At 44.2% G+C, this 16,256-nt stretch overlaps 1 protein-coding gene across 1 annotated transcript in view; it reads right to left on the reverse strand.

Moving 5' to 3' along the window:
* Nucleotides 1-16,256, reverse strand: part of CHID1 (chitinase domain containing 1) — a 1,360,135-nt gene that overhangs the window by 1,249,912 nt on the left and 93,967 nt on the right. Inside the window, exon 3 of the mRNA XM_085644891.1 lies at nt 1,593-1,715. Coding sequence (XP_085501017.1) covers nt 1,593-1,703 — 111 coding nt within the window. The 5' untranslated portion in view covers nt 1,704-1,715. The remainder of the gene's footprint in view (nt 1-1,592; nt 1,716-16,256) is intronic.

Raw genomic sequence — 16,256 nt, forward strand, 5'->3', positions numbered from 1 at the left:
CCTGATAAAGGAGTTAAGGTATATGGGGGGGGGTCAAGGGGAGCAGGCTAAATTAATGACAGGGCCACAGTTCCTCTGAATTACTAATCTCCATCGATCAAACATTATGGAATTTCAGTCAGGAAAGAAAACTCGATTCCTCCTGGTTCTGGCTCTGGAAAGACAAAGCAGAGCATCACACAGCGACTTCTGCCGCAGGGAGGAGGAGGAAGTTGCCTCTGCTATTGTGAATGGCCTCAGCTGTCAATGTGTTTCCTGGAGCAGCGAATTGTGGGGGCCGTTTCCTGCACCCACTGAGAGGACTGTCACTGTTTGTATGGCAAGCTTCGTAAATAGCCCCTGAATTTCCTGTACTTTTGGTGAAATTGAAGTGGAGCAGGCTATGGTATAGACGTCCTTAAAGTGTTCCAGTGCTGAGTCAAACTTCTCTTTGAACAGTGTAGACACAACAAAGGGCATGTCCATAAGGAAGGACTAGGCATCCTCTGGAATTCCTGTTGTGCGCACCCAAGCATATCATCTGAGAACTACACTTGTGCCCATTGAGTGAATACCGGGGTCGGAACAGGGTCTGGTATGGGTGCCAATGGAACCAGCATCGGCAATGAAGGAGTTGGCGTAGATCCTGGGACCAGGGTGAATTTCTGTAAAGGTGTCGGCGTGGGCTCACTACCTAGTAAGTTCCAGGGAAAAACCTGCTGGGAAAAGTACGACTGATTCCACGGAGGTTCCTTATGGTTTGAGGCAGCACAGAGGCAGCCGGCAGCGTCTTAAAACTCTGCAGCATGGCCTCTTTAAATGCATCTGTGTGGCACGGTTGAAGATGGCATGGGGAATTTGGGGCGTGTCAGGATCAACTGAGGAGAGAGCGGAGAGTCTGTAGACACTGGGGTAATGGGCCCATGGGGTGTGAACTGCTCAACTTCTCACCCGACTTTGAGTGGCAAGAGGGGTGTCGAATCCAACTTGGGTCTTCTTGCGGCTCGTTTGGACTGTGACTAACAAAGGTCTCTAGCAGGACTGACAGTGCGGGATCAGCCTCGCAACCTGGTGTAAGTTCGGCCCTGCCACTTGGATCAGGAGCGGGGCTATTGCTTCAGTGTCACCTCTTCTTATGTTACGCGACACATAATTTCACCTCCAGGTCTCAGACTGCTTTTGGGTGCATCACAATGCCCTTCTCATAGTACTTTCAAGTCATGTCGTAGAAAATGTTTGAAGCCATCAAAAGACTGACCTATTGGGAGCAGATAACATGATTTGAAGAGCTCAAAAAGAAAGTCACTGATGTCAGCGTGGTGGAGTGGTGCCTATATATCGCTCTGCTCAATCACTTCTGGAGCAGTGCGCTGTCACTGTGCAGCTAGCAGGCTCTACCTAGTAGCACTGAGAGTTACTGGCTGAAAATAGCCTGGGCTTATTTGAAATATGAGAAATCTGCGGTTGGTAGTATCATCAGAAAGAGGCGTTATAACAACCTCTTACACTTCTGAAACAAGCCCCTCTTGAAGGTACCAAGTTAAAAAAAAAAAAAACAGACCCGCCTTACAGTTTCCTAAATGATTATTTAATGTTCAATGGAATTATCTTACCTTGACTTCTGGTGTTTTTGTGGCAGATTTCTTGGCATCTGTTTTGGACAGCGTTGCATCTGACAGCTGATAAGCAAGAGCGAGGGAGAGTACAATGCCAAGGAGCTTCATGTCAGAACTCAACTGCAAAAAAAGGATTCAAAAGCAAGTCACAAAACACCAAAACAACCACAAAAGAAACCGAATTAAAGAAATGTGCTGCCATTAAATGCTTTGTTTCATTTTGCTCCTTTTTGCCATCTCCACACACATCGTACAGCTTTCACAAGAAGTACACCTCGCAAAGCTTTCTTCCATGAACGAGTGTAACTTACTCCTGCAAGGTCACAAGTGAATGAGAAATAAACCTAGTGTAATTCACACCTTTTGAAAAATCAGAGATACACCGATCCAATGCAAGGAATGCATTTATATATAGACTCTCCCACACGCCTAATACTATCCATGTAGCATTAGGGCAGGCGGGATCTTCAAGTGATCCAATGTTTGAGAGAGTGGACTTCACTAATGGAAATATTTCAGAGGCAGCAGAAGGTTTGGTAAAGATAGTCATGAAGTAGAATCACAATTTCCAACAATGGACGGAAAATATTCACATGAGAATATGGAACGAGAGTAGGGCCAGCAGGAGCAGAACATAGCAACATAAAAAGACTCTGAACATTGGCCAAAAGGAAGCATGACCCTTTGTAGAACGAGCAGCAAACAGGACCTTCTAACCGGATGTGAGACAAAATAGCTGTGGAGCCAAATTCTGTAGATTAGTTCCCCCATACAGATAAGGAGCTTTATACAAGCAGAGTTCCAGGAGATGGTGCTTTCTCGTGCATGTGATTTTATTAACGTGAAGCATTCTATGATTTGAAGGCAGTAAACCAATGTGCATGTGTCGCCAGGAACTCCGCGTCTGGAGAAGACTGCATTCTCTCATCCTCCCCATTACTACATGGTCCCTGCGGTCTAAGCCTTCTGTTTCACGAGAAATGACAGCAGCAGTGTTTTAAGTTAGTTTTACATTACTGACAGACTCATCATTCAAACAATTTAAAAGCAGGTCTTCCTAAAATTCTTTCCAGTATTAAACTGCTTTGCCTAGATTCTGTGAACTTGCCCAATTTTCTTCTGCTTGTTCACTTCGCAGAGACAAACATATTACGTCAAGTGATGTTCAGCTCTTTGTGCACTGATGCACGGTGTTAGGGCCATAAATGTGATAGAAATGTATTTCAACTTGATTACTGCCTGGAAATAAATTCAAATGGGAATTTACATACCTTTGCAGCACGTGTGAGGCTCCTTCAGGGACACCTCCCTCAACCATCAAATTGTTTCCAAGGTACACAGGGAACTATGGGACGAAAACTCCATGCTGGCTACTGACATACGCTGCATGCACAAAAAGTATTAAAAACACCAGGGGGAGAAATATAAAATCATGCTGCATACTAACCATATTGTTGATGATGCTAATTTATATTTCAAAAAGTTTTCTGTAACCTTATTTTTATCTTCACAATCCTAGATGGCAAACCTTTTTTCTTGAATTAGGGCACTTCCATTTTGCGACTATTTAAGCAGGTCCATTGAGAAGTCCAGTTGTGTCGCAAATATGTTTTTACCCGAGCTAGCTCCTTGTTCCTGTGGATCTCTGCTATTTCCAATCTTCCTCGGACTATCATTACTTTTAGTTTGGACCAGCCTGAATGTAAAACGCTGGTTTCCAGTTTCTCCTTCTCGCTGGGTTGTTTCTTGGAGCAGTGTCGGGCTCCAGTTCCAATATGGCATATGGTCCTGCCTCCAGAGAAATGCGGCTTGATGTTCAGGAGAAATGGACCAAGCCCAGGAATCCTCTTCAATACAAGAATTACTGGCAGGAGTTAACAATCTCAGAAGCCCTGAATGTGATCTCTGAGAATGCATCCCTCCATCACTCACTGTCCGTTTTACAGCAAGGCTCTCTTGATCCTCCGCTGGCCAGCTTGACAGAGATAAAGTTTGATGGTAACTCCCAAAAATGTAAGGACCATTTTTGACACCGGTCAGGACTATCTCACGTTTAAAACTCACATCTATGCCTCCAAATGGGGTAAGGTGGCTTTGTCATCAGCAATACCATCAGAAAGGCCTTAGACTGGGCGATACCCTTGATTTCAGAGCTCAGTCCTCTTCTGGACAACTTTCCTACATATCTCATTACATTTCGACATATGTTTGATCATCAGGATCATAAGAGATTTTGTAACTTTAGCAAGGTTCTCTGGACAATGTATAAAATCCCTAATGTCTCTACCAGGCTCATCTATGATCCAGGCAAATTAAATAGAGATGGGAATGAATTTCATGAATGTTCAGGCACAAGTGGCCTCATTAAGGTTTTGGAAAAGATTAGGTTTAGGAGAGGCCATAAAAGTGTCACAGTGGTGAAAGAACGAGGCCCAGCTTGGTGAACTAAAGTGGGCAAAAGAGGTCAGGAAGAAATTGCATCTAGTTTGTGAAAATTTAAATGAGAGAATTGACCGGGAGACCCTACAAGTAGACGTAACAAAGAGCGAACTCAGAACTCTAGGGAAGGAATTGTCTAAGATGGAAGCTATGGAGTATCTGAGAAAGAAAGGGTCAGTGAAATTTATGATAGCTAGTTTGGAGAAAGAAATTTGGTTCCCCCATTTGGACATATTTTCCCAATCAATGGCTTAGATGAGAGGTTTTAAGATTGAGAATTGGTGTTAATTTTGGTATGATTTACGGGAAAGTAAAAGCAGAAATTAGGCAGGTCCGAACCACCGGATTTTTCTCCATTTCTTAAAGATATCGTGCTGGGGTGGTTGGGGGATAACCAACGGGAATTCCTAGTGGCCCCCTTTGAAGATGAGGAGTTTCAAGCGGCCATTATGCAGATGAAATCGGGGAAAGCCCTTGGTTCTGATGGCCTTACCATTGACTTCTACAAGACATATCTGGATCAATAACTTCCGGTGTTGCGAGAGGTATACCTTGAAGCCCTAGAGGCACAGATCCTTCCCGTGACAATGTGCGAGGCGTTGATTACCTCTCTCCTGAAGCCTGGAAAGCTTGCGGACCGCTGAGACTCTTACCGGACCCTCTCCCTCATTAACACTGATGCCAAAATTCTTTCAAAACTTTTAGCCAACCGCCTCAGTTTATTGATGGAGAACCTTGTGCTGCCTGACCAGGCAGGTTTTATCCCCGGGAAAGCGACATCCCACAACCTCTGTACTCTTATCTCCATTCTGCAAACGGTTGATCACCAACTGGCTCAAGTGGCACTTTTTTTTTTTAGACGCCACGAAGGCCTTTGACTCCGGGGAATGGGACTATCTTTTCACTATCCTGCAATGCATGGGGCTACCTGTAGGCTTCTTAGCATGGAAACGTCTGCTTTATGCCTCTCCCACGGCAAGGGTTCCGATTAATGGCCATACCTCCCCCTCCTTCCTCCTCACTCGAGATACTCGACAGGACTGCCCTTTCTCTCCCCTCCTGTTCACCCTTGCCATAGAGCCGCTGGCGGACAAAATCATGCAGTATCATCAAGAAAAGGCCCTTAGATGCTTCATTTGCCCTATCCTCATTTCCCTATATGCAGACAATGTTACACTGTATGTCAAAGACCCTCAACAGAACCTCAACACGCTCCTCCACGAAGTCGTTCGATTCGGTGGTCTCTCCGGCATCCATATCAATTGGGCCAAATCTCAACTTTTTCCACTCCCAACATCGGTGGTACGATTCCCAACGGACTATCTCATAGAGTGGTGTGCTGCCGAGGTAAAATACCTGGGGATCCACGTTACCATCGATCGCAAGGAATTAATGAGGCTCAATTACGGACGTGCATTGGCACGTATCACTAGCAACGTCACTTGCTGGAACGCTCCCCCCCTCACTATGGCGGGTCGAATTTCACTCATTAAAATGATCATCCTCCCCAAGCTTCTATATATCTGTTTTTAAATATCCCTTATGGCCCGGGCAGGCATGTCTTCTCTCAGCTTCGCTCGGAGCTCATCAGATTAGTTTGGGGTGGTAAACAACCACGCTTGCAGTGGGATACACTTACACGTCCATACTCCCAGGGGCGATTTGATGTCCCTGATTTAGAACTGTACTATATATGTGCCCAGGCACACTATGCTCATTATTGGTTCCACCCTCCCAAATATACGCCCCACTTTGCAACTGAACACTGGCTGGGGGAACCCATCCCGCTAGACAGGGTTCTATTGACTACACCCGCGCCTCGCGTGTCCTGCCCGACTTCTGTAGATTGTACGGTTGCAGCCTGGCAATGCATTACTCGCCGCCTGCAAGCCCCCATATTATATTCCCCGCTGCTCCCGCTAACATATCACCCCAAGATGCAAGTCTTGCAGGAAGGAGTTTTCCACAAAACCAAAGCTAAATATAGTATTCAGTGTTGGGGTGACCTATCTCGCTGGCACGTTCCGCACCATGCAGCAACTATTTAGGGATACACAGCCTTCACCCATGGACATTTTCCTTTACGTCCGCCTATGACAGGGTTTTAAGCAGTACACTCCCTCATACCCTCAATAACCCCCTGTTGTCGCTCCACTGCATCATGTACTACGCGTTAGCAATGCGTCCCACCTAGTATCTACACTTTATCATAGCGTATACATAGAGAAGGACTACCCCCCCTGTACTTCCCGGGATGAGTGGGCGAATGACATTGGTCATGTGGTCACAAACCAGCAGTGGTTGTATTGTTTCAGACAGACGGAACAAGTCTCTTCCAGTAGTCGGCTGCACATTACTCACTACAAGTTCCTACACAGTCTCTACTACACTCCCGTTAAATTACACGAATATAAACTACGTGCAACTAACCACTGCGACAGGTGTAGATCGGAAGCCGCTGACTTTCTTCATCTTGAATGAGGTTGTAACTCAGTCTTCACCTACTGGCAGTAGGTATTCACCGTGCTGGAATTGATTACCTTACGGCAAATCCCCTTGTCCCCGCTCACCGCGCTATTCGGGTACATGGAAGACATACCTGTGATGTACCGTAAATTTGTCTCATTCATTCTCCTACTAGCCACACGACGAGTGGCCTGTAGATGGGTCCGCGGACGAGCGCCCAAATTCAAGGATTGGATTAGCGACATGACAATCTGGCAGGACCAAATGTGCACTTATGCGGAGCTGCTTCCACTCTCGTCCCGACGGCGTGATATCTGGTACCCACTTAAATCGCATCTCCTTGACCATCCTGTGCAGGCTGGTAAAGTGTCTTAATTGTTCTCCATGTCCTACAATTTACGCCCTGTATACGACCAGTCGATGATTAACATTTCTTTCTCTCATTACCTGGTCAGTTGTCTCACTCCTTTGACTCGCGTTACTTTGATTATATATATGGGGTATGGCTGAAATATAGAAATTTTGTACTTGCATTGTATTTCATGAATAGTTTGTGACCATCTGAAGACTCCACTGTCACTGTTCTACATATTCATGTCTTTGTAATGTCATTATCATGCTGGTGTGTGCATTCTCATTGATTATGATTGTGATTATTCTGCTTGTTACTATGAAAACTCAATAAACAAATAAAAAAATATTTGAAAAAGCAGAAATGAGGCAACGTAATGGTAAATGTACAAGTAGACTCGGCACAAAATGCGATAAACTGCCTAAAAGGGCTAGCCTTGCGGAAACAGTTATTACGTCCGATTTTTTTTAAAATATGGGACGTTTTGCGCGCACAAGCAATCGAACTTCTCACTGATATGACAAATCTTGAAATTTCAGTAGCCATTGCAAAATACATGGAGGCCGCAAAAAGGTTTTTCATGGAAAGGGTAGTGGATGGCTGAGAGATATGATAGAAGTAGGATAGTTTCCTTGTTAGACAAAGCCTTATGTGTCCTATATCAATCAATCAATAGAGACTTTATTTCGGTTTTGATTCAAACCATAAAAGTATACATATAAACATCACAGTTAAAAGACAAATATTAAATAGTACCATAATTCATAACCAAACAGAAAAAAAAACAAGGATATCACCAATACCGTACAATGAATTTATAGTCAGTAAAGTGCAAATAGCGCAAGGCATACTATAGTCCATATAGGTTCCTGAGGTAGATGAGGCAGTCAAACAGTGAAGAAGCAACCTCATTGGTCCATACAGGTTCTCAATTTAACAGACAGTTTTAAGAATTCAATTACATGGAGAACACGGTCACTGTGCAAAAGTTGTAAATACATTGGTGCTGGTCTGATCTGGTTTAAATTAAGTTTCTTTAACCCCTTGAGTGCCCATGACGAGATGGTCTCGTCATGGGCCGCGGTTGCGCTGTGCCCATGACGAGACTATCTCGTCATGAGCCCTGCCCGCTAATGAAACGCCCGGCACAGGGCGTGGAAAGGGCGGGGCACTCAAGGGGTTAAAAGAGCTACCAGATAGCGTTTGCGCGGGTATTCATAAAATTTACATAAAAATATAAAATGCAGCATATCCTGTGGAGACTTTCCGTCGCAGCCACAGGGAGCTGCAGCCATTGTTAAAAATGTCTTTTTTAGGTCTAATTAACAGATGATGAAAGATATTTAACCTGAACCTTGACAGCAGGAACTTCTCATGGGAACTGAATGAGCCCATCAAATATGGCTCCATTGTCTCGCAAGTTTTTAACATGACATATTTCCTGATACTGGGTTTCAGGAGCTCCTCTCCCTCTCGTTGAACCTTTCTCCCCAAATAAAAGGCGCGCTTAATTGCCTCCACATCCCCATTTACAATCCCGCTTGGATTTTCAAACAACTCCAAACAACCAAGTCGAGAGAAACAGGATTTCAAATATTTTAACCAGGGGGTGCACATTGCCTTATCATGGGACAAAAGATCTTTCACAATCAAGTGGGTTAATGGAATGTCCTGATTCAGCCACAGTTTTGCCCAGCAGGTCAAAGGGCGCAGAGAAAAAAATGTCACATAAGTATTGTGCCCCCAATTCTTCATGTACTGCCAAATTAGATGTACCAATTGGAGCACATAGAAGACGCTTCATAAAGGTGTTTTCAGCCACCTGTAGCTGTTCTCCAGCCACATAGCCCCATAATTCACTGCCATAAACAGCAGTTGCCACTGATTTTGTATTGTAAAGTTTCATCATGGCATTGTTGGACTTCTTCCCCAATTTCTATGCAAAGTTAAAAATGGTAGCGTTAACCCTTGCCAGTTCCCCTTTCTTTTTGACCAGGTGGGGGCCCCAAATTAATTTGGTATCAAATAGGACCCCGAGATACGAGAACGATTTCGAAATGGGGATGGATACATCATCTAATTTAAATACAAAGTTCCTTTTTGGCTGTAGGCCAACTTGCATAATAAATGATTTAGAATTGTTGACCGATAGGTCTCTTTCGGTCATGAACGATTTAAAAGCATTTAATAAAGCTAGGAGGCCCTTCACGGTTCTAGAGATTAAAACCGCATCATCTGCGTACAAAAGAACAGGAATACCCCGCCTACCAACTCTGGGACAGTCAGCCTGTACCTTCTGCAAAACGGTATCTAACTCATTAATATAAAAATTATAAAGAAAGGGGGCGAGAATACAGCCTTGGCGCACACCCTTCTTAATATCGAAGTTGCCAGTGGTGCATAGATCCGACGAATACCTAACATTAGCACTAGTGTTACTGTGTAGGTCTACCAGAAAGTTAACAATCCCACTATCCACACCCTTCTCCCTCATGGACTGCCACAGCCTTCCCCTGTTAACACAGTCGAAGGCTGATGACAGATCCATGAAGGCGAGATGGACAGTGCCCTTCTGAACAACAGTGTATTTACTTAGTATTAAAAAAAGATTAAGTCACTGGGTTATAGTAGAACGACCACTGCAGAAGCCATACTGGGAAATGGACATGATGTTATTTTCTAGCGCCCAGTTTGACAATCTCTGCAGCAGAATTCTCCCCACAACTTTGACCATAGAGTCTATTAATGAAATTGGCCTGTAACAAAAAGGACTGCCCCTATCCCCCTTCTTGAAGACAGGGACAATCGTTGAAACTCCCCATGAAGGGGGACAGCCAATTTCAGCAGCAGCGTTAAAAACAGACTCTAAAATGGGAGCCCAAAAGCTAGGTTCAGACTTATATAAGTCTGGTGGGATCCCATCAGGGCCAGGAGCTTTCCTGGCTGTGAGTCCCTCTATGCCCTCCATGACCTCGCCTCTATCAAACGTAATGATTCCACCACTGTTACCAGGGAGAAAATTGACATTTTCAGTCACCACACAACTATACAACTGTTTAAAGTGTGATTCCCATTCTTCCTTTTTTATGCAGCATTCTAGGCCATCACCCGGGTCCTGTACCAAAAATGTTTTTTTTACTACCGCCCAGAATCTAGTGCTACATTTTAAAGTAGAGGGGTCAAGACTCTCATCCCAGGCCTCCACTCTTAAAAATGTCTTGCGGGAAGCAATGGCAGATTTATATTCTTTGCGACACAACTTTACATTCGTTTTTATTCTAGGGTTGGCTGCCAAGGCTATCCTTAGATTACGTGCTGCCATGGAACAAACATGATTGAACCATCTCGGTCCCTCATTCTTTGTGTTCTTTACTGGGACCATCATCAACTCTGACACCTTCTCCGTCAAGCTTTGAAAAGCACTAAGAACCTGATTCGGGTCTGCCCCTTCTTGAATGCAGTTCTTAATATCCTGCGTGCAGTTCTCCCTAATATTTTTATATAATAGGTCAGGAGTAATCATTAACCATCTAAGGCGCCGTCTCCCGTCGATTTTGCTCAACCTGCCATTGATGCATTTCCGATCTTCTTTAATTATCCAGGGACCCTTCAGATGAACAGTGAGTGGGTTATGATCGCTGAATTCACTTTGTTCGATAGTAAAAGAGTCCACAAATGACTGCATAGGCAAAGAGAGTAACACATAGTCAATGAAAGTACCCCTCCCATGACCTTTAAAAGTTGGGGTATCAAAACACTTTGTGGGATCCCTCAGTGCTATAGCCAAAGAAAGATCTAAACAGCTCAGTAAGTCATTAAAAAGTTCCCCTTCCATCGTATGTTCCAAATGCAAACCGCCGAGGCGGTCACACTGCAGATCCATTAAACATTTCGACAGGGGGTCACCGCAAGGATGAACATTAAAATCTCCCATAATTATAAGGTTATGGAGGCATTCCCACAGAGAAGAATTAATAAATTCATTTAGAGCAGATATTTGGATGGAACCTGTGTTAACATTGACAGCATTATAAAAGTTGACCAAACCAGCCAGACAATTTTCTCCATTCAATACTAAGCCCATAAATCCAGAGTTTGCTGTTAAAATTCTACGAATTTTACAAGAGAGTGTAACGGAAATAAAAGTCACCAGTCCCCCCTTAGGCCTGCCTCTACTTGATGCTATTGCAGGCACATAAAAGGCCTATCCCTTCGAGGAAAAAGTCACATTCCACTGACCATGTCTCCCGCAGGCAGATGATCATAAATTGCTTAATGTACATAATCCAATTGTCATCCGCCATCTTAGATGCCAAGCCTGCAATGTTCCAGGAAATAACATTATTACAACTAGCTTTAACCTGTGTGATCTTGATAGGTGATATCTCAGCTGGTATTACATTACCCAGACCCACAGACGCCTCACGTCAGTCGCACGCCTCCAGGCCAGACAGAGCATCATATCTATTCTGTATATCCACGTTAAGCCCATTATTGCAATGGCCAACAAAATTAAATCTATTCTGTGTTTCTACAGAGAGCCCACACCCACCTTGATTAACATTGTACACATATGGTGCATCCATATGTGGGGTCTGAGTTGGATTTGCTGGCCTAATTCCATTTGAGGACGCGGATCTTTATTCAAGTGTGCATAAAAATAGCCCAGTGGGCGAACACATATACTATTCATATTACACATTAATGAGGATGCTCTTAGTAAAATTGTTGCCACGTGTTTGGGATGCTTAAAATTAACAACAATACAGTCCCCACTGCTTGTTTTTCTAGACGGACCAACCCAGTTCACCCTTCTTACTGCTATTATTTGGTCCGAATATGCAACAGGAAAACCACAATTTTTGCTAAGCCATGCGACTGTTTTATTTTTTAATGAGGCGTGGGATTCCCCATATGGTAAAGCTAAGTGGTCATCACAAGATGGAACATTTGTCAGCACCGCCACATATGGTGCGCAATCAGGTGGGAGATTAAGATAGCGGCTTTTCCTCATATGCCTGGGATCATGTCTGCCCTCCAGGGCTATTGTGGGATATGTGGACTGGGGAGGTATGGCTAGTGTCACAGGAGGAACAGGTACTGCTACAGCGACTTGCTGAGGAATCCGCTGTATATTACCTATCGTAATTTCCTGCCCCTTTTCCACAACCTTAGCTCCAGCCGTAATAGCTGATGCCAAGTGTGTAGTTAACAGACCACCGAGTCTATCTACTTCCAATGCCAAAGTGTCAAGCTTAGTAGTCAAAGGTCTTAACATCTCCTCTAGTTTGGCCTCTATCTTCACTTCCAAAGTGTTAATCAATAGAGTAAATTGCTCTAGATTTAAATTAACATCACCCTCACTATTTCTACTGAGTGAAGAGGATCTTGAGCCATTGCAAACTTGCTGAATTGGGTCTAGTCTTTTTTTATTATGCTTACCAGCCCGTTTTATTTGTGCTTTCCTACAGGATCGCACCGGCCTTGGGGCTGATGGTACCTTCACTATTTCCTCAGTCGAGGTATCCATCGGGTCTTCCTGTGGTTCTGCATGCACCTGGAAAACAACAGGTATCTCAGCCCTCTCTCTAATGTCCAGATTAGTGCCCCCATCTATGTCAGCCACTAGCAGGGGCATATCTTCCTGTACCACTAATGTGCTCCCCAGTCCCAAGGAGGCCCTGCGGTCGTTATTTATACGGTTTACTTTTTTCACCAAGTAGTTATCCAAAGTCCCCAGCACGGGAGCAGTTTTATCAAATTTCGATTTAGACATTAGAACAAATATGAAAAGGTTAATAAACAAAACAAGTAACGCTATACACTAATAGCAGATAAAACAAATAAAGTCTCACTTTGCGAATGAAGTCCGGCACTAAAAAACCCAAATCTCAGGCCCAGTCCAGTCTCTTCAGGCCTCTGAGGGCCACAGAGGGCCCGCCCTTTGCCCGGGCTTAGCCCGACACCGCCCGCGCGCGTCCCGCATTGCGGGAGGCGCTAGCCGCAATTGAAGGTTCCCCGGTAGCAGGGGGCGGGGCCCCAGGTGTTCACACTGCCCCTCAGGCTCCTGGGGCGAAAATTACTGGCGCTGTCAGCTGCGCTGGTCCTGTGTTCAAAACGAAGAGTCTCCCGCGAAGCTGGAGGCGCGAGCCGCAATTGAAGGTTCCCCGGTAGCAGGGGGCGGGGCCCCAGGTGTTCACACTGCCCCTCAGGCTCCTGGGGTGAGAATTACTGGCGGTGTCAGCTGCGCTGGTCCTGTGTTCAAAACGAAGAGTCACTGTGTATGTCTGATGGTTAGGTCAGGAAGAGCCAGCGGGGGCAAACTCCGGCCGCAGCCCCAGGGGAAGTCTCCTTCTCTACAGTCCGGAAAGTCCTATGAAAATCCCTTCTTGTGGTTGCCAAATGTTGGAGAGTGGTTTTTGCCACATAAACTGGCACGGAAATGTGTTGTCTGACCGGGTCCGGGGTACCGCGAGGCAGGGCAGACCCGTAATAAGCAGCACAAACCGACCCTGTGAAAACAGTCTGACTCGAGGAGGCTCCGACCCTATATTGTTTTAGGAATATATTGCATAATAGAAATCTTTAGCGTTTTAAAAAATTTTATGTCATTTTATAGATGTGTGTATGCATTACAGTTTTAATACTGAGTAAACTAGGGAAAAAGTTCATAGAAATTGGATAATTGTATTGGAAGGTATGATGAATTGAGCACATTTTTAGATTTATTGTAAAGGGGGATGTTTTTTGGGTTTAAAGACCCAATGGTCTAAATAAACGTCATGTTTGACTTGACTACTATCATATCTCGTAGTTTAAAGGACTGGCCAGAAAAACCCTCTAGACCTCATTTACACTGTTCATGAGGGGGCAAAGGGATGTGCCACAAACTCATTGCCACAACCATTAAAAGTCCATCTCATTAGTATGTTTGTACCAATAATGTTCCAACGCTTAAACAACATGATATGTTCTATTACTAGAAAATCTTTATGGTTATTGTTTTGTGTGCTTTAATACTCATGTCAGAAAGGGTCTTCACTATGTGAACTTGTTTGTGTTGCCTTATTCGCAGCAAGTGTTAGTTCTGGAACATGCTAAAATGACCTGCTGACCAGGATGACTCATCCGTTTGTGCTGACTCGGAGGACTTCTTTGTTGTTTCCCTTTGGCAGCAGGTGTAAGTTCTGGAACATGATTGAGGGGACCACCTTCTGAGATGGCACCTCTATTTAGAGATGTTGTGTCCTGTCAGCTGCACTTGTTATTCATGTTTGGTTTTGTTTGGAGCTGCCACATCAAGAAGCCAAACACTCAAGAGGTTGTCTCAATTTCAGAGAGCTTTTCTGGTCGGTCGACAGATCAAGGCTGCATACGCTCTCAGTGTGCTTTAAGACCCCACCCTCTTTCTTCGGTTGTTGCTTGAGCAGAAATTCTTCTGGTGAATTGGGATAAATCCAGCATTCCGGTAAGGTAGCGAGTTGAGGGGGGGCACATTTAGGTCTGTACCAGTGATTGGTGAAGAAAGCTCAACCAACCATAGCATGAGACACATTGGAAACTAACTCCCTGTCCCCCCCCCACCCCACCCCCCCCCCCCTCGGTAGAGATATTCCTTTGGACATACAGGCTTGTTTTGTGAACTCACAATGAAACTTGAAAAAAAACTGTTACAGCTTTTGATTCAGGAATATCAAGAACTTTGTGTTATTTAACATAAGGAACTGTAATTCTGCACGTTGTTCTCTTAGTGGAAACAACCAGCATTTTCTTGTGTGAAATGTAAAAACAAATCTTCGTGAAAGTAGAACTAAGACCTGTTGACTAACCTTTTTACTTCCAGGTCTATTTCCCTGCAGTGCCCACCTAACTTACCTTCCCCCCATCTGGCCACATCGATACTCTAGTAGAATATAGACCTCTGAGTCGATGTAGAAGGAGGGCACCTCGAGAGCATTACTTCTGAGAAACCAGGCCCTACATGATGACCCAAAAGACAAACTTGCTAGGGTGGCCAGACTCCCTAATCTTCAGGCTCTCATCCAATTGGCCCTTCAAATCAATATTCAGTAAAGGCATCATAAGAAAATAATATAATCCTCTTCCAAGACTCCTTTCATACCAACGTTTACAACATTGTCTAGGGTTTCAGAGATTGAAGAGGAACCTATGCCTAAATCTAAAGGGACTAAAGGTCCCTTAACAATGGAAATGAGACAAAAACTCTGCCTATGTATGTAGTATGATAGGGAAAGTAACCTTCTGAGTTACTGTCCCATAAGACCAGTGAGTCCCTCGCAAAAGTCGGGAAACTAAAGAGCATGCCTCTAGTGCAGGGAACAGAGTGATGAACAGCAACACCTGCCTTCATCACCAATATTTTCTAGTTTTGTTCTTCTACAAGGAGAATTACTTTACCAGGCTACTCCTCTTAAGGTCCCTATCCTCATTGACCGCAGAGCATCGAATGTGTGCACGGACATTTAATGGGCTTTACTTCACTGGATTCCTATCACCAGAAATTAGCTTCCGGTGGCTGTGGAGGCAGATGATAGTACTTTAGTATCTTCTGGACTGGTAGTGGAAGAAACTCAACCACTACCTCTTAAGACAGCCACTCATTATGAGAGGATTACCTTTGATTTAATTGTTTCTCCTCGTTATCCAACTTTTCTAGGATTCAAGTGGCTTGCAAAGCATAATCCCTATATCAACTTGGCTGTCAAGACTCTTTTTAGGTTCCAAATTCTGTGTTGACCTCTGTACTATGACCAATCTGTCACAAAAACATCTGACCTTCATCCTAAATTCCTGTTACTTCAGTCACCCATCTTGCTGAAATCAAAGACATCTGTTGTGAGTTCTTGAATGTGTTTCAAGAAACTACAGCTTAAGAGCTACCACATTGTGCCACTGAAATCGTACCAGAAGCCACTGTATCTTATAGAAAAATCTTTTTCTTGTCCCCCATCGGAAAGACAAGCTTTAAGGCATTATTTGGATTCCAATCTAGCAAATTGACCTATAATCCTTTAAACTCTCCAGTTGGAGCTTCCTTGTTCTTTGTACCCAAGAAAAGAGCAGTCAACCTCACCCATGTACTGATTACAGAGACTTAAATCAGCTATTTGTAAAGGACTGTTACCCTTTGCTTTTAATTGCTGATATATTAGAAGCCTCTCAAGGAGCAAAACCAAGTTAGACATAAGGGGAGCGTATCATTTGATTCTGATTAGATTCAGAGACAAGTGGAAAACAGCATTCAGAACACTCTATGATCATTAAGGGCCACATTTCAATCTCGTTCGGAAAGCAAACCCAACGACTCGTGTCAGGAATGCTTTCCGTCCAACCTTTATCAGGGGAGTCTGATCGAACAAGTACGAGGCATTCGAATGCATCCG

The sequence above is a fragment of the Triturus cristatus genome, chromosome 3_1 (genome assembly GCF_964204655.1).
Source record: "Triturus cristatus chromosome 3_1, aTriCri1.1, whole genome shotgun sequence".
Lineage (NCBI taxonomy): Eukaryota > Metazoa > Chordata > Amphibia > Caudata > Salamandridae > Triturus > Triturus cristatus.